The sequence below is a fragment of the Saimiri boliviensis genome, chromosome 11 (genome assembly GCF_048565385.1).
Source record: "Saimiri boliviensis isolate mSaiBol1 chromosome 11, mSaiBol1.pri, whole genome shotgun sequence".
NCBI lineage: Eukaryota > Metazoa > Chordata > Mammalia > Primates > Cebidae > Saimiri > Saimiri boliviensis.
This window is the reverse complement of record NC_133459.1, coordinates 96184279-96203694: the sequence shown is the minus strand read 5'-3', so window position 1 is coordinate 96203694 and position 19416 is coordinate 96184279. Positions and strand designations below refer to the sequence as shown.

General features: G+C 45.5%; 1 protein-coding gene across 1 annotated transcript in view; it reads right to left on the bottom strand.

Moving 5' to 3' along the window:
- The window catches only part of CASQ2 (calsequestrin 2), a 74164-nt gene extending 58104 nt beyond the window's left edge, over nt 1-16060 (bottom strand). The window contains exon 1 of the mRNA XM_003933509.4: nt 15585-16060. Coding sequence (XP_003933558.1) covers nt 15585-15818 — 234 coding nt within the window. The 5' untranslated portion in view covers nt 15819-16060. The remainder of the gene's footprint in view (nt 1-15584) is intronic.
- Nucleotides 16061-19416: the final 3356 nt, after the last annotated feature.

Here is a 19416-nt window from a genome sequence, read left to right as displayed (position 1 = left end):
GCCAGGTTCAAGCAATTCTCCCACCTCAGCCGCTGAGCAGCTGAGACTACACACCTGCACCACAGCTAATTTTCTGATTTTTTTGTCGAGACAGGGTCTTCCTTTGTTGCCAGGGCTGGTCTTGAGCTCCTGGGCTCAAGTGATGCTCCCATTTTGGCCTCCCAAAATCTTGGGATTACAGGCATGAGCCACCATGCCCAGACTAAAAATTTCCATGTAAATAATATGCATAATTCAATAGGAAAGAAGTGGGTGTTTAGACTATAGCCTGACTCTTGCTAAAATATTGTATCCTGTAGGTATTTATTGCACCACTGTTACTTCTGTGATGACAGGGTGGGCCCAAGTAGATCTCATCTTCGAATGAATAAATGACTCATGGATATTATGTCCCAGTTGTTAAGAGCTCAGGGCTTGGAATCAGAGACCTGGATTTTTGACTTGTCCACAATCTTGTGCTGTGACTCCAGTGTAAAAGATGGACACTATCAGTATCCATTTCATGGAATTTTTGACGTGTCCAAAAGCCTGTGCTGTGACTCCAATGTAAAAGATGGATAAAACCAACATCTATTTGATGGGACTGTTTTGATGATTAACTGAAATAATGCATGTAAAGTGCTTGGCACAGTTCTTGGCATGCAGTAAGTGCTTAGTAAACATTAGATTTTCTTCTTTTATGAGAGTTGGCTAGGGTTCTGGATCTTGTGCCAATTCAAAAATACCATAGTGTAATAAAGTATGGCAATGGAAAGGGAACAATCATTAATCGAGAAGCTATTGTGTTAACAAAACATGTAAGACACGCGTCAGCTTCAAGGACCTTGTGATTTAATGATGGCGGAAACTCGTTAAAAAAAATAGCTCTAGGTGCTATAGGAGTAGGACAGAAAAATAAGAGCTATGGAGACTTAGAGAGCTCGTGGGCTGGGAGGTCAACTCCTGCAGAGCCTAGTGGCCTGTGATAAGCACTGTGGATTACATTTCCATGCACTCACGATGAATCTAAATCCCTAACACGGCCAACAATGTCCGACGCTCTTCGTCCTATCTTTCAAGCCTCATTTGGGGTCACTCTATTTCTTACTTAATACAATTGCCTTCGGCTCCTCAAAACATCAAACCTGTTCCTGGCTCCGATCTCTGCACAGGAACACGTGCTTCAACTGTGCTCTCAAACCCGAGGCCGGTGGAAGCTTCTGCTGCTTGCGGGGACGCCTTGTTCTAATTCACACAAAGGCACCAACACATACTCTGCTTTTACACACACCCTTCCCTCCAAATAGAATTCCCTTTCCCCAACTGTTCGCTGGTTTCTGCTTTTTCTGAAGTCTACATTTAAATGTCAGTTCCTTAAAAGGCATTCCCTGACTCCCAATCTTAATTTTTTCCCTTTTAACCCTTAATTGTGGCACCCTGTGCTTTTCCTTTGCAACCATTTCACCGTTGCAAGCGCACATGAATTTATATGATTCTTTGTCTAGCAATTGTCTGCATTGTAGCCTGTAAGCTCCATGTCCGTGCCTGTTTTTCTCCCATGCTATCTCTAGCACCTAGCATAATACCTGAACAGAGGAAATCTAAAAAGAAAACGAACAGTAGTTTCTTCGGTAAATGAATGAATGAAGAGGGAGGCTGCTTAGAAAAGGGGAAGCCAGCTAGACCTTGGAAGAGGAGTGTCAGGTAGGCGGAGGGGGGCTGCAAGGGAATCCCAAGAGGAGGAAATCGTGTAAGCAAAGGCTTGCAAGTGGGAATGTGCAGGGGTGTGCGGGAGAACAGGCTGGCCTACCTGAGCAGTGGGCTTATTTGAGGAGCTGAAAGAAATTCCGTGTTAAAATCATATTAGAAAAAATGTGTGAAGGACTTCACTACTAGGACTGGAAGCTCTAGTCCAGAGCTTCCAGATTAGGGGGTTGTCTGAGTAGGAGAGTAATACGACTAAGTTGAGTTTGGCAAGAGTGGATCTGAGTGCGCAGAGCAGACAGAAAGGAGAGTGGAAAGGAAAGGCCACCGATTGGGGGGCTGATGTCATAGTCTACGTGGGAGATGTCTCTGATCTCAGACTAAGACGGTGTCAGTGGGAGAAGAAGTGGCTTGTGCAGGTGATGCTACAAGTTGAGAATCAGCGAGACCTGGTAACTCTTCCCTAGCTTTGGAGAGAGAAGGAGAGAGACCGGAGAAGAGGGAGGAGGCAAGGTGGTGTTTCCTATGAGGAAACGAAGTGGCGGACACAGTGATGGCAGAAGGGTATGACAGAGCTGGGGAAGCTTCTCAGCACGGATTCAGACCCAGAGAGTTCCTGGTCGTGGCCGTCCAGGTCCAGCCCAGAGCCAGAGGTGCTGACCTAGGGCTCAGGGGAGGGATCCCGTGTGAGAGGTGAGGGCTTGAGGACAGGTGACATCTTTGGGAGGCGAGTGCGAGAGAAAGCCACAGGGTCGAGGGCTGTCTGTGTCAGGGCGAAGAGCAAGAAGCCTGTCCTGGAGGCAAAGCAGAGCTGTGGGAGAACTGGGGGCAGAGAAGGGATCCTGGTGTCACGACTCTGGAGTCACAAAGGAGCAGGTGGTCACAGGGAGTCAAGGAGGGTGGGAGCCCCATCTCAAGACTGGGAAGTCATGGGTGACCTTTTAGAGAAGAGCTGGGACAGAAGCCAAAGCTGGGAGTTAAACTGCTGGGTGGGTGGCAAGGACATGGTAGAGCAGGTGTGGCTCACTTACTCAAGGAGACACAGGAGCCAGAGGGGCACCCTGTGCTGCGGGACTGCCCTGGGACTCCCAGAGCACCACATCCAATACTTCCGTGGAGACCCCACCCAACCCAGTCTCTTCATGGAACTTACCAGCTCTAATCCAGGGAAAGAAAGGAAGACAGTTACGTTTGTACCATTTCCCAGGAATTGTCTTTGTAGAGGAGAAAGACTAATTTACTACACAGTCAGAGGAAGGTGGGGATGTGGATGATCACAAAGAAAAAGGAGGTGGTTACTTGTTGAAAGGAAGTGGGTGACGATTACTTTCTGCAGAACCAGAAATATGAAAAAAAAAGTTGAGCCTGGGGGAAAATGTCACAGATCTCTGCTCCAAGTGAATGTCCCTCAGGCTAGTCATTAAAAACACCCTGGCTGCAACCCTGCTCTTTTCATGTGAGCCAAGAGCCAAATGGCTGTTTGTACCCACTGTCCCTCATGCCATCTGGCGACATGACAAGCAGTTCAACAACTGTGTGTCCTCCCCTGAAACCAGAGAGCTGACGTTTCTCTCCGGTAATCTCCTGTCACTTTCTGCTGCCCCCAAAGTAGGCCTGAGCTATGTATAGCTGGGCAGTCGGCATGTGACATGCTCATGGAGGAGGCTGGCTCAGTGAAAGGACAGCTACTTTATGGGATTCAAGCGAGTAACGGGGGCCTCTTAGGTCTAGAATGGGCGGCCTCTGAAAGGGCTTTCAGGGAGCAGGAGGCTGTTGATTGTTTTTATTGGCATTTTGGACTATCATATTGGTCAATGCCAAGGAAGCGACCCAAGGGAAGATGCTATGTATTTTTGCCTACCCCACAATTCCGAGAGGCTATATACCAACTATAGTAAAAAACAGCACTCACTGAGCATTTACTATATGCCAGCTGCTGCTTCAACTGCCTTACAAGAATTATCTTACTGAATTTCTACAAAACCCTCATGAGGTAGAGGCTTGCAGGAGGAAATCAAGGCACAGAGTGGTTAGCCAACTTGCCTGGGGACACACAGCGCTTAAGCGACTCAGCTAGGATTTCGACCCTGACACTCTAGCTCCAGAGCCCAAACTTTCATCCATTATATTTTGTTCCTGTACCTGGGTCTCAGAGGGACCTGGGCACAAATCCTGGCTTTGCAGCTTACCGGCTGTGAGACTCTAGACAAGTCACAACTTACCTGATCTTCAATTTCCTTATCTAAAAAAAATGAGATCCAATCTCACAGGAGTAACATGTAGACAAGTAGGTGGTGAAAGTTCCCTACCAATTAACTACAGGGCAAACCCCACTACATCGAGTCAGTGGTTTTAGAGCCTGAGTGCACATCAGCATTCCCTGGAGGGGGAGCTGGTGAGAAGAGATTGCTGGGCCCAGCCCAGAGTTTCTGAGTCAGCGGTCTGGGATACAACCCAAGACTTTGCATTTCTGCCCGGGTCCCAGGTGCTGCTGGGGCAGCTGGTCTTGAGCCCACACAGAGAGCTATTGCTCCCACAGTCTCTAACATAAAATCACATCTTTTACTGCAGAGCGTTTTGCCGTGTCTGACAGAATGAGGGAGGCTGTCCCTGAAGGCCAGGTTTGTTTTGTTTTATCCAAAAATATTATTGCAGTGGAATTTTTAAAAAGTGAATTTGACATGCGGCAAGGCCATGCCCTTTTTCAATTTTTCTCAACAGAATTCTGTACCCAAGAGCCTGTGAAAATGCAGTCTGGAAGCCCAGGCCTTGACCTCCTCTGGTAGTCCCTCCCTCCCGCTCTCCTTGGGAAAAAGTTTCACATGATATTCAGTGCTTTGTGGGGCCAGAGAGATCATCCCTTTTTAAACTAACCTTCAGTGAAGGTTGATGAACCTCATTTTAAAAAGGGGGTGGGGTGCTTCCTGTCATGGAGAGGCCTCATCAATGCAAAATAATGATTGAATGAAGAGATCTTTGAGTTACTGCTTCCACAGTGCACATTGAAAAACAGAAAAGGAATCTGTTCCTGCTTGGCTGAAGTTTCTGAAATGTCTGACTCGTGTTTATTTTGATAGCATCTGCTAATGACAGCAGATACCATGGATAACTAACTCAGGTGGAGAGTGGGAGTTTTCAATGGGCTTTCACATACACAGCGATTTCAGGAGCCGCCCTTCGCTGAGCGCCCAGCGTGTGCCCATCGCTTCACACGTGACCTCTTTTGCCTTCTTAAAACTCCTACGGGCCGGGCTCGGTGGCTCAAGCCTGTAATCCCAGCACTTTGGGAGGCCGAGGCGGGTGGATCACGAGGTCGAGAGATCGAGACTATCTTGGTCAACATAGTGAAACCCCGTCTCTACTAAAAATACAAAAAACTAGCTGGGCGTGGTGGCGCGTGCCTGTAATCCCAGCTACTTAGGAGGCTGAGGCAGGAGAATTGCCTGAACCCAGGAGGTGGAGGTTGCGGTGAGCCGAGATCGCGCCATTGCACTCCAGCCTGGGTAACGAGAGCGAAACTCCGTCTAAAAAAAAAAAAAAAAAAAAAAAAAAAACTCCTACGAGGGCCGGGGGCGGTGGCTCATGCCTGTAATCCCAACACTTTGGGAGGCAGAGGCGGGTGGATCACGAGGTCAAGAGATCGAGACCATCCTGGTCAACATGGTGAAACCCCATCTCTACTAAAAATACAAAAAATTAGCTGGGCATGGTGGCGCGTGCCTGTAATCCCAGCTACTCAGGAGGCCGAGGCAGGAGAATTGCCTGAACCAAGGAGGCGGAGGTTGCGGTGAGCCAAGATCAGGCCATTGCACTCCAGCCTGGGTAACAAGAGCGAAACTCCATCTCAAAAAACAAAACAAAACAAAACAAAACAAAAAAACTCCTATGAGGAGGGTACTGTGGCTTATATTTTATAGAGGAAGCACTCAGCCTTGATGAGCTAAGTGACCCGCCTCCAGTCACACAGCTAGTGCAAGGACTCAAGTTCAGGTGGCTCTCACTCCAAAGCCTCATCTCACACTGCTAGGCGCTACTGCCAATAGTCATCTATGTGTTGCATTCACTTCTTCTTCTGTGTCTGGAGGATGCTACAGTCCCTTCATAAATCGGCGGTTTGTGGTCAGGCTAACAGTTAGATAGCCAGGGCCAGAGTAATCGTGTGTGTTGTGTAGGTAGAAGCAGGCGAGCATGGGAGGGAGTACCTGTTGGCTCTCCTGGCCACTCAGCTCACGGCAGATGGTGAGGAGAGGGCCTTGTCTGGCTGGGGCACCTGAGCAGCAGGTGGAAGCTCCTGGAACCAGCACTCTGGGCACACAGAAGCAGCTCTGGCCTGCCCACCCCATCACATTGCAAGATGCCGCACTGGCCCCTATCCTGCGTGGCTGTCCAAACAGAAACAGCTTATCTGGATAATTCTGGCCTACCACATCCAGTTTATAAAACAGGGAAGCCTTAGGGGCTTCTTTGAACAGGCTCAGTTCTTCAAGGGGCTGGCTTTCTGGGTGGAGCAAGTCATTTTGAATGAGTGCTAAGGCTAAGCTGAAAATTACGCAAAAATACTCCACACCGAACTGCGAAGCTCAAACTACCAGAGAGTAGGGCTGCTGAGTGAAGAAAAATCTTGTGATTTGGAATCAGATTTTATTTCTTACTTTTAATTTTACCGCCTTATATCATAATAACTCTTATAATATTTCTGCAGTGGTGACATTCACGGTATCTCATGTCCCCATTTTAAAATTCGTGACTCTTGGGGCCAGGTGTGGTTGGCTCCTGCCTGTAATCCCAGCACTTTAAGAGGCTAAGGCTGGCGGATCACCTCAGGTCAAGCGTTCGAGACCAGTCCAGCCAACATGATGAACTCTGTATCTGCTAAAAATACAAAAATTAGCCAGGCATGGTGGCACATGCCTGTAGTCTCAGCTACTCAGGAGGCTGAGGCAGGAGAATCACTTGAACTCGAGAGACAGAGGTTGTAGTGAGCCAAGATCACACCACTGCACTCCAGCCTGGGAGCCTGGGTAACAGAGCGAGACTCCATCTCAAATAAATAAATAAATATCAAAATGTATATTTGGGGAAGGAGGTCTACCTCAGGAAGGTGGTGAATAGGTGTCCTATTTGGGCTTGCACAATACTGGGGGCTTTGGAGGTGGGAGCAGTGAAAGGAGGTCCCAATGGTCTAAAAACTTCTGAATCAACAGTGTATTTTCCAGTTCATGAAACCTCCATTTCCTTATTAATTCCATAGGTGGAAGGAAACATTTAACTGTTATCAACTCAATCCATGCTTTTACAACCAGCATTTCTGTTCTTTCACTGTCTCGCCCCATAGCATCACCTGTATTACCCATCTGTGCCCAGTGGCCCTCCACACTGAATTCAGCAACACTTGGCTTCACAGAGAACTGTGGTTTCAAAGTGAGCACCCCCTGAGACAGTGTGGACTCTGCGTGAGGCTTCATTCTCCAAGCCAAACCAAAATAAGCCTGACCTCATCTAATTTTTCAGAGGGGAGCAGGTGTGAATTTGGAGACTGCCATCTTTGGGCAGCCAACAGTTGGAAAAAATACCTGAATCCTGTGTGTGCTGCTATTCCCTGCCCAGCGTTTCCACACGACTCCATCTGCAGATTCACTCAACTCTAGCAACTTCATTTTGCCTTCCTCTCTTGGGGTTTGGAAATGCAACCACTGGGATATTTGCCAGTGCTAAATAGGTTTAGAACAAGGGTCAGCCTTATAACGCTTGGAGGTTTCTGCCCACCTGTATGTATGTTTTGGGCTGAGAGTCCCATGGTTAAAAAAAAAATCAATTTTACCCATATTTTGGTGGGATTAAGCAAGTGTAACAAACAGGTTCCTGAATCTGGCAAATTCAAACTCTTTTACAATTCTACTCAACACTTTAAAAATTTTAACTTAATTTTAAAAAGAGATCAAAGAGAAATATATTTTCAGCATAAGCAATTTATTTCTAATTCTTGAACTTTTCCTTCTTTCCCTCTCCAGCCATCCATCCAGCAAGCATTTATGATATTCCAGGTGCCAAGCAACAGCCCATTGGCTCACACTAGTCATTTAGGTTCAACACATAGTCCGGTTGTACTATTTAGTGCTGCTCAAGTGTGAGTGAAAATCCAGAGTACAAACTAAAGACATCTGTCCCTTTGTAAGTTGGCACACTGCTTACAAACATGAAGCAATCCCTTTCAGCTGCTCCTTGGCATAGTGGAAGGAACATGTCATTTGAAACCAAATTGGTTTGGGTTCAAACCCTGTTTCATGATCTAACGTCTTATGGCTTTGTGATTTTGGGCAATTTTTACTTAGCTCTCTAGCTCATTTCTCTGTCTGTAATGTGAGAATATATTGTAAGAATTAAATAAAATAACATATGTAAAGTCCCATATTGGCATGATTTATGGTAAGTTCATAATACATGCTTTTCCCTTCTCCTCCTTCCCCTTCTCCTCATTCAACATTCATTCGACAAATACTGTTGAATACCCACTGAGTCAGGCATTGGTTTACGTGCTGCGGTATTGCAACAAATAGAACAAAGTCCTTGCCTTTGTGAATGTCACATTCTGTAGGGGGTGCTGTAGTTTGGACGTCTGTCCTTCCAAATCTCATGTTAAAATTTGATCCCTAATGTTGGAGGTGGGGCCTAATGGGAGGTCTTGGGGGTCGTGGAGGTGAATCCCTTATGAATAGATTAATATCCTCCATGGATAGGGTGGTGACTGAGTGAGTTCTCACTCTATTAGTTCCTCTTAGAGCTGCTTGTTAAAAAGAGCCTTGCACCTTCTCTCTCTCTCTCTCTCTCTCTCTCTCTCTCTCTCTCTGTCTCTCTCTTGCTTCCTCTGGTGCCATGTAATCTCTGCCTCTTCACTTTCTGCCACGAGTGAAAGCATCCTGTGACCTTAGTCGGATACAGACACCCAATCTTCAACTTTTTTCAGGCATCAGAATTGTGAACCAAATAAACCTTTTATTCTTTATACATTACCTAGCTTCAGGTATTCCTTTATAGCAACATAAATGTACTAAAAGAAGGGGTGTCAGACAATATGCGATATGTCAGCTAAGTACTATGTAGAAAAAGTACAGAGGAGGGTGGGTGGAGGAGGTAAAATGAGTGTGTGGAAAGTGTGATTTACACAGGTGGTCAGGGAGATAACTTCTTTGATAAGGTGACATTTAAGCATAAACCTAAAGGAAGTGAGTTCTTCTCAGCAATAAAAGAGGAACATCTCCCTAGACTCTGGGGCCATTCCACCTGCATCTTTGTAAGTGCTATGGTTTGGATGTGTTTTGTCCTCATCAAAACTCAAGGTGAAATCGTCCTGGGCAGGTAGTGTGTGGATGGCAGCAGAGCATCCCAGCAGCCTCTGATGGTGAGCTAAAGTGAGACTTTCTTAAGCAGGAAGAGCAGAAGGACCCCACCAAGGGCACACTGAGGAGCAGCCTTAGACCTTGAACTCTAGCTGCAGCCTGTTGAAAAACTATAGGAGCAGCAGGTCGACCTGGTTCAACTCCCAAGACTCCAGATTCTTGCCTGCTCAAGGGACCTATTTCACTCTAAATGAATGAACCAAGTTCTACTGTTCGCGATCTGAAAAGTATTGCTTGTTCCTTATCTGTACACTCACTAATTCATTTACTCACGCAGAGGTTATTGAGTGTCTGTTAATAGCAATGACTATTTGAGAAATGAGTGACTATTTCTATTCAGGGATCTGTAATACTTGTTTTCATGTTCTGAAACACTCACTAATTGCCTGAAAAAAAAAATCCCCCATAGTTTTCCTTAATTCAATAAATACATATTCGTTACAGGTTAGTCTATTTAGTTGCTATTCACCCCTCTCCACCCTGCCACCCCAAACACATTTACACGGCTGACAGCATCAACCTGTGAAACACGTGACTATGAAATGAAAAGGGCCCAGAAGTCCTTAACTGAGCTCCGAGGTCCTTGCTTGTCTTTTTCCTCCCTTCCTTCTACAGGTGATTTCAGTGGCCATAAAATTGGTTCTGTGTAAGTGTGACGCTCACCAGGAAAAAGCTTTCATCCTTTTCTTTCCTTTCCTTCTTTTTCAGGTTGGAATGCTGGACTCCTAGCACTGAAGTGGTGTAGAGGAAAAGATAAAGGTCTTGGAGTTAGGGATAAGATCTGTGTTAAGGCAGAAGGGGAAGAGGAAGGAGTCAATGGTTCCTCATCCCAGGCTGGGTGCGGGGCAGAACCGTAATGCTATGTGTAGAGGGCTCAGGAATTCACAATGCGGAGGCCATATTGCTGATGCCTGGCCAGCTGGGGCTCCACTTGTCATGTTGTCATGTGACACGTCCATTCATTTAGTTGTGTTTTTGAGTCAGAAGGAGTTTCTTGATCCTTGTCCAATGTGAACTTGACTCAGTTTGCTTTTGTTTTGTTTCGCTTTTCGTTTTGCTTCCCCTATTACCAAGTCTGCCTTTAATTCAGTTTGCTCTCATGAGGCTTCTCGTCTAGAGGGAAAAAATACAACCCATGTCTCCATGGGGAAAAAGAGTAAGGTAGAAGGGATTAGAAGGAAACTGGAAGTACCTTTCAAAGTGGGTGAGCCTGAACCATGACTGAAAATGGGGCAAGGTCTAATGTAACAAACGGCATTGAAGAGGTGGTTGAACAGAGCCGACACAGGCTCAGCAAAGCCTTGCAGAAGAGAGAAAGCCAAACAGGGAAACATCGAGAGAGACCGTGACCACCCGCAAGTCACTCCTCTCCAGCCCCAGAGAGGAGGAGTGAATAAACTATAAGAGGAGGAGTGCATAAAGCTGGCTGTGAATAAGCAAGATGGCAATGCACTTCCAGTCCCAAGCTCCCAAGCCCTGGTTTCCTCAGTTTGTAGACATGGGGTTAGCTGCCTTGTGTTTAGAATCCTGACAAAATGAAGTGTGTGGGCTGAAAGAAGCCAGCATTTGTTAAGTATCTTCTGCGTGCCAGAGCTGTGCTCTTGCTGGGCAGCCTCATTCAATCCTCACAACAGCACAGTCATCTCCACCTTACAAATAAGGAACCCAAGTCTGTCTGATCTGGAAGCCCTTGTTAGAACACGCCATCTCTCAAGCACTTCCACCTCAGGGAAACGGTGATGTTGAAGGACTTTCTCTGGCAATATTTATAGGATATGAGAGGAGCAGCAGCTTGCGCAGCAGTTTCAAGGAAAAAGAGGAAGCAGGAAACAAAACAGCAAGGAAAAACTGAATTCCCTGCCCATATCCTCTGCCTCTGAGTCCTGCAATGCTAATGGAAGTTGGCCACCGTGGTGTGACTAAATTTACTATCTTGGCGGAAGCTGCAAGAGACAGCATGCAAAATTGCAACTCCCTTTATAATTTGTGTTGACACCCCAATGGAAAAATGAGAAAAGGCATAGAAAAATAATTCATGTAAGAAAAAAATATTTAAATGGCAAAATAATTTTATGGAAGACTTCAACCAGAAATCAAAGAAATGTTCATTAAAACAACAATGAAAAGATAGATAAAGACTTTTAAAACTCTAAAAGTTGTGTGAGGATCCAAACATAGGGAAATTATTTTTAAAATATATATAATGATAGAGTGGAATACTATGCTGGTATTAACATTGCTGTTTAATAACATAGAAATACAATATATGGAAGTAAACAAAGCTGGAAATGAAATTCTATAAATGGCATAATTCTCAATTTAAAAATGTATATTTATGTATGGAAAAAAACACTGGAAAGAAATCTACCAAAACATTATCTATGCTTATTTCGATGTGGTTATTTTTATTGCCTTTTCATTCTTTTTCACATGGTCTGAAATTTCTAAACGAGGATGTGCTAATTTGTTGATGAAGAATACCCAACTAGGAATCAGAATTACCCGCTGTTTAAGTCAGGATTACAGCTATCAAATGAGGAGTTCAGATCAGCCCAGATGACTCTCATGAACAAGTATGTGTAGAATATCTGCACAGAACTGTGGACCTTGCACTGACCCTCGGGCCCTCCAGAGCTGGACTCTGGCCGGATTGGAAAGCACAGTTAGAGTCTGGTGCTTCCTGGTGTCCTATTACTTGCCTTTTTCCTGCTAAGCTTTACAGACCTTATCTTCTCCCTCTTCTCCTCTTCCCCTCCTCAAGCCCTGTTCTCACGACAGAATTCAGACTCAGGGAATGTAAGCAGCTGGCAACATCTCAAAGGCCTACCTCTCCCACAGGAACTTGACTAAGTAGGGACAAAAATCTTACCCTAAAGAAATAAGGCTCTCTTTGCCAAATTTTGGAAAAAAGCTACCATGTGGAAAATACTTGAGAGCCATCAGAATCTTTGTTTTTTGTTTTTTGTTTTTTTGAGACCGAGTTTCGCTCTTGTTCTTCAGGCTGGAGTGCAGTGGCACGATCTCTGCTCACTGCAACCTCCACCTCCCAGGTTCAAGAGATTCTCCTGCCTCAGCCTCTCGAGTAGCTGGGACTACAGACACGTGCCACCACACCCAGCTAATTTTTGTAGTATTAGTAGAGAAGGGGATTCACCATGTTGTCCAGGATGGTCTCGATCTCTTGACCTTGTGATCAGCCCACCTCAGCCTCCCAAAGTGCTGGGATTAGAGGCGTGAGCCACCATATCTGGTGAATCTTTGCTATTTTGCCAATAAATTCCTATGCATTTCACAAACCAGTTTTGGCTCTTCCTCTTTCCTCTACTCTCCGTGAGAAACTTATAAGTTGTTCTGTTGTTATGGCAACCTCCCTGCACTGTGGCTTTTCGTGTCCACGTCTTCTTCTGTGTTCAGCTGTGTGCCTCTTGAGGATCTCGTTTTCCCGTATCCACAACATCTACCCCAGGGCCCAGCATAAAGTAAGTGACAGATGCATGACTAATTGAATGGCATTTCAGGTGCCCCTCATCAGACAATGACCTCACTCTGTGGATGGAGCTTTTTCGGGCTCTTTTCATTGACATCCCTTAGAGATGCCGACAAAATACACGTGACTGACTACAGTGTCCTTGGAGTTTCTTAGAATGGGGTGGCCTTAGTGTGAGGAGCTGTGAGTTTCTAATTCCTAGAAATTCTTCAGGTGTTACAACCTGGGGATGGCAACTCCTCACTGGCGAGCGAAATCAACTTCATAGGTTGAATCAATTTTTAAAGTGAAATAGAAGAGAAGAGAACAGAATAAAAAAAGAAAATATATTTTTTTAATTACCCAAGTAATACGTAATGCTTTATGAAATTTTTGTTTCTGGTGTGGATGTGTGTGTCTGGGTGTGTGTCTGTGTATACTAGGTCACAGTGGGGTATGATAAAAAGTGTCAGAAGCCACCTTCCTAAGCTGCGAGGGGGAAGAGAGCCACCTCCCTTGCAGCTATTTGCCCATCGCTGAGACCACACTGTCTGATGGATGGACACCAGAAACTGCCTCCTCTTTCCCCTCCACCCTCTAACAGCCACAGCCCTAGAAGTGGGCAGAGACTATTTTTCTTAGTGCAAGTGTGGGGTCTAGAGGATTAAGAGGACAAAATAGTGGTTCTGACCATGAAGAAAGTTTAAAGGCATATTTACTGTTTCCACTCACGGACTTCCTGGAGCCATCTTTTTCCTCGATGCTGCACCGGACAAATCTCTCAACAAAGATCTGCCCCTTCCCCTCCTTCACTAATGGATCCCAGACTTCCTCCTCAGTTTGGGCTTTTGCTTGAGCAGTGCCTCCAGACCATGTACTTCTCGGCCCTGCTGGTGAAACAGCTGGCGTCATCAGACCTGGGTCCAGAGGCTGAGCAACTCTGTTTAGGAAAGACTCTTGAAAGCATCTTAAACAGGCTACCCAGAAGCCCCTTGGGCATTTTCCCACTGATTTCAGGAGCAGTGCAGGGTAGGTGTTAAGTACAGCAGCCTTCACCGGCAGTAGTGTGTGACCTTGAACAACTTAGCCTCTCTGCTTCAGTTTCCCCATCTACAAAATGGGACTGGTAACTGTACCTACTTCACAGCATTAGTGCAAGGATTAAACAAGCTAATACCAAGTGCTTAGAACAATCCTGCACTTAGTAAGCATTTAATAAACGTTATTATTATTTAATGATTTCTTAAGCCTGCATGATAGTTGTTATTTTTCCATATTTATAGCTAAGGAAAGGAGGCTCTGAGAAATTACATAATTTGCCCTGTGTCCTGTGCCTAGTAGAGACAAAGTCAGAATTTAAATCCAGATATCCTGACTTCAAGTTCTGTCTTCTTTTTCTCCTAATGATGCCTCACGCCAACCTTGGCAGCCTAAGGGGCATCAAATTAACTCCTGTGGTGAATTGACCCCATCAGTCTCTGCTGGGCCCAGCACCCACCCACGTGGGAAAAGGGCCTTCTTGGATCAAAGGTGTCTGGAGGGATGGTAAGCCCAGGGAAAGTTTCTGCTCATGATTTTGCATAGTCTTTGGGGACAGACATACCTGGGGGAGCGTGAGAGAGAGAGAGAGAGAGAGAGAGAGAGAGATGATAGAAAGAGATTTCTTTAAAAAAAAAATTAGAATCAGATCAGAAATGAATGTCCTTGCCTGTGCTGGCCACCCAAAGGCATTCTTTTAGAGTTCTAGGCTAACTGGACAGTGATGAGCATATAGGGAGAACTCTTGCGCCTTCAATTACATTTTCATAACCATGTCTCTCAGTGACTGAGTATGGCAGTTTGAGATGGAGATATAACATAAGTGTTGCTGTCATGGGCTAAGCACCAGCCATGTCCTGTTCTTTCCCAGCCTGCGATTTGCTCTCTTTTATAGTATAAAAGCTTAATAACTACCCCTGCTTTCTCTTTTCTTGCAACCCACAGAGAGAAATGAACTTCCACATTCAGCGCTCAAGGTTGGAGATGTATTTTTGATGTATTTGGGATAGTTTTGCTGGATTTTATTACAGTCTATTTTTTTTTAAATCAAATCCACATAGGTTTTATATGATAATTCTGTTAATCAAACTATTTCATCGACCTGAGTTCTCTGATTCTGCTGGATAATACACTGTAATTCTCAAATATCCCTTTCACAGGATTGCGCCTGGGCTAGCCATGGGGACTGATGAGGCATCTTGGTGCCCACTAGCATTCTTGGCACCCTCAGTTACCCTTAAAGTGTAAGCCATCTTAAGCTGTCCAGGAGGAACGGCAGAAATAGTTTCTGGAGCACTCACAAATGATTAGAAAATGGGCCTCAGTGCCAGGTTACAAACAGGCAGGCCATATAATGCGGATAAAATAAGAACTGACTTCAGCTCTGCCCTAAAGTCACACCAAGAACTTTCTGAGAAAAAAAAAAATCGCATAAATGAATATGCCGCTCAGAAGATCTGCACATAACTACATTCTGTAATGCTGACTGACAGCAAATCATGAGAGAGGAAAGTCACTTAGTGATATTCTCATCTGACTCACGGAGAGAAGCAAGGTCAGGTAACTCTGGTCTCTCCAGGATCACGGGGAGATTTGAGGGAGCAGAGTGGGCACACTGAGTGAAATCCACAAGTGGTCCCTGGATTTCAGTTCAGCCAAACAGTTTTAACCACAGTTTCTACATTCTATCTGGGAAACACTGGCTGGAACAAGGGCCCTTGAAAAGTCAAGGGGGCCATATGTGAAAGGCTTTACATCAGATCCGTCATAGCGCAGCGCCTTTGACCCTCTTCATACAAAGAGTTTGGACCCACCCCTCATTGTTCACACACCTCGGCTTTGTGACAAGAGCATCTGATTCACGTGAGGCCAAAATGAAGCAGACTTCAGTCTATATTCTCTGCACTCCTATTCCCACATCCCAACCCCTGGCCAAAGGCATTGTCTCAGCACCCATACCCGCTGGGGCAGCGCGGACAGCATGCCCTTTGATTACTCACCTCAAGCACGATTTCCTTCAGCTGAAACTGTTTTTGTGCGATCTTATCTGAAGACACCGGCTCATGGTAGTAAAGGCAGAGCAAATCATATTTCTTTAAAACCTGCTTGAAGTTCTTCTCGGAGAGACTTACCACTCGGTCCTTCCCATCATACGTGGGGAAATTAAGTCCCTCTTCTGCCCTGCAAGAGGACAGCAAATAAACCCCCACAATAAACAAGTGAGTTCTCTTCATTTGGGAAAAGTTTTGTTTCTCGTTCCCAAATAGGCTGTGTGCAGGAGAGAGGACAGAAGACTGCTAGAGGCCTTGGTGAGCCAAGCAGGGAGCAGACAGACTGATTTTGTATCTCTTCTTTGCCCTTCCTGGGGCCGAGAAGTGACTCTTCACCTCCTTGGGTCCAGCCAGCTCTGGAATCGTGGGCTCAGGACAAAGAGCAGACACACACACACACACACACACACACACACACGCACGCACGCGCAAGAGTAGAAAAACAGCCAGGCTAGGGAGGCTGGGAGGCCAAGCCCCAGATACCTTACATAGCTCTGCTCAGCCTCTGTCTCATTAGAAACTCCATTTTTAGGATGCAGTTGTTTCAGGCTAAAAATAAATCATGCAATGAATAAAAAAGTTAGATACGACACTGTAGAGGGACTCGCTGATACAGCGTCAGAGTGGTAAAGAGGGAAGAGGCAGGAGAAAAAGACAAGAATGTGCACGCATGAAATAAAGAGGCTAGAAAGGCCAAAGAAGAAAAAAACTTGAGAGAGAGAGAAAGGGGCTATGGCACCAATAAAAAATGGGGAGTCGGAACTCTCATGCATTACTGAATCGTTGAATCACCCCAGGGAGGGAACTCAGCCTGTCCTCTCCCAGCAGTTCCTCATCCCCTGCCCCTCACTGCGACATGGAACAAAATGGAACCCTGAGGTAGACTTATTCATATTCTACTCCTATCTTCTTCTGCCTTCCATCCTCTCTTCTTAGAAATCCTCTGCCAGCCACTGGGTGAGGGGTTCAGGGACATCCTGCTGAACCCAGCTGACACCAGTAGAATCTGCCATCATTCAAATAAAGTGAAACACGTTCAGCGTTCAAATCCTATTCTGTCTTTTAACAGCTGATGAACTTTGGACAGTCACTTGCCCTCTCTGATCTCAGTTCCCCTCTACGTAAAGTGGGGCTGAATGTAACCATAAGGTTTGAAACACGTAGGTGGAAAAGCGTGGCACAACATAGGTGCTCAAAAGCAGTAGCTAGTACGCTTACTTCTCACTGGAGCTGGTGGAACATTAGTTATATAATGGACATTTGTCTGTTTCTAATATGAATGATTTGTGAACCCTTTCTTTTCCCTTTCTTCCTTGAATCCAGTAGGCAATTGGAGCAGAAGTATCAGGCTCATCCTACAGTTGAGCTAACAGGTTCAGAGAGATCCGCAGCTTATCTGAGTTTGCCACATTTCCAACCGCTGGAGCAAGAATTCAACCCTGCCTCAGAGCTGGTGCTCCTGGTTGCTTTGCTTCTGAATGGGCAATTCCCCTGCAGACACCTCTTTTCTTAAGTAGCTTCTTGACCATCTCTTCCAGTCCAACCCTGTCCAGCTGTGTCTCTCCACTCTTCAAAGGCATCTATGGCACTCATGGTTCTGACCAAGTTTTTGTTTTGCTTTAGTTTAAATCAGCTGTGGAAAGACAGCGTTTCTCTGTCACGCACAGCTTTCACGGGGGCTAGAAGGAAAAGAGAAGACCTGTGGCCTCTCTAAGTAAGGCTGGGCTCCCCTGCAGTCAGAGGGCCTCACATTGACAGTCGGGCTGACTTCATGGGCAGGAAGTCGGGGCCTTGAAGAATCCATCACTAGAACCCTTGACAGCATTCCGTTCTTTCTAATGATGTAGTCTCTATGTTTTCAAAAGATGGAGCCAAGAATATCCATTGTAAGGTGCACTTAGCTTTCCAAGTCAATGGCAAGCATGCAAGATCTCTGCTTTCTTCAGGAAATGTAAGGGGAAAAAGATTTCTGAGTGAGACAGCGTGTGTCTCATGTTTTTGAGGTCAGCCTCCCAAAAGTGTTCCCAGTTGTCTCCATCTTACTGGGTTACCTTTATTTAGAATTTGCTCCACTTTTCTCAATATGTAAGTAGGTTTTTTTAACTGTAACTGAAAAATCGGGAGATATTTCAAGTCAGAGTCTTTGAGTTTCCTTCTGACTTACAATTGACAAAACTGTAAGGAAAAGTAAATAATTTTTTTTTTAAATTTAGTTTAGACTTCAAGTCTGGTTTACTACAAAAAGCAAAGCCAGCCAGGTGCGGTGGCTCAAGCCTGTAATCCCAGCACTTTGGGAGGCCAAGGCGGGTGGATCACGAGGTCAAGGGATCGAGAGACCATCCTGGTCAACATGGTGAAACCCCGTCTCTACTAAAAAAAAAAAAAAAAAAAAAAAAAATACAAAAAATTAGCTGGGCATGGTGGCGCGTGCCTGTAATCCCAGCTACTCAGGAGGCTGAGGCAGGAGAATTGCCTGAACTCAGGAGGCGGAGGTTGCGATGAGCCAAGATCGCGGCATTGCACTCCAGCCTGGGTAACAAGAGCGAAACCCTGTCTCAAAAAAAAAAAAAAAAAAAAAGCAGAGCCTTCGCTGTGGGAAGTTCCTGCCCCAAGATCATGGACTCCATTTGGGCCAGGCAGCCAAGCCCTGAGGACAGGTGACCACTAACATATGCTGTGGCAATCAGGTTTCCCCCAAGCATGCACGGGAGCTATGAGGTCTACACTCATGCCTCACTCTCAGAAAGAGGTAGGTTTCATAATTTACATTTAATGTACCAGGCTTATTTTCTGCCTGCCTTTCATTTTCCTATTTTTGTTTTTCCTCTGCCTCACCGCTCACCAATTTTAACTCATTTATTTTTTAAACAAGGAATGCTTTACACATTTCTGAGTCAATCTTACATCCTGCAAATCAGCTGTGTTTTTTTTCCAGTTTTAGCTGCAGCCCAAAGCCAATGTGTCATGCACTCCTAGTGTTTGTGGTTGTGCTGAAATGTGTGTATTTTTATTTGCCATTAGTAGGTACTTTTTGTTTTAAACAAGAAGGGGTAGAACAAAATACACAAATCAATACAAATGAATGTTCACCGTTGTCACAGGACATGGCGTAGGCCCCTTTCCCAGTCCTTCACTGTGAGTGGCCGCCGCCTACAGTTCCTTAATCGAACCTAGCTCATTTCATTTGTTTATTCTTTTATTTTTTATTTTTTTATTTTTTTTAATTGCATTTTAGGTTTTGGGGTACAAGTGAAGAACATGCAAGATTGTTGCCACATACAGGTGGCAGAACGATTTTCCCTACCTACAAAGAGAAACTCGTGTGCTCACGCCTGTCTTGGAAGGTCAGCAGGTGTCTATCTGGGCTCCTCCCACCCCGCCCCCGCCTGTGTGATTAGGTCAGGAGCCCTCAGGCTGGGGCCCTCGCGTTTCCAATCTGTGAAAGAGGGATAGTCTCCAAGCGCCTAAGTCCCCTTTCTGGCTCTAAAATGCTAAAATCTGTTACAAGATTTCCTTTTACCAGGACAGGCCTGAGCCCAACCCACAGGTGTGAGAAGTTTGGTGACGGCTCGCTGCGTGGGAGCGTTTTGGTGGGCGTGGCTCCGGAAGAGTCCAGGCTCGCCTCTTCTCGGAGGGATCGCCTACCAAGTCACGGCTGCCAAAGTCACCTTCTTTGGCTAAAACACTCCACCCAGTGGACAAAAGAGAAAACGGCCTATTTCTTTGCTCCCGTTCCTGGAGAAAGCACAGCCTACGGCCTGGTAGAAAGAGTGCAGAAATG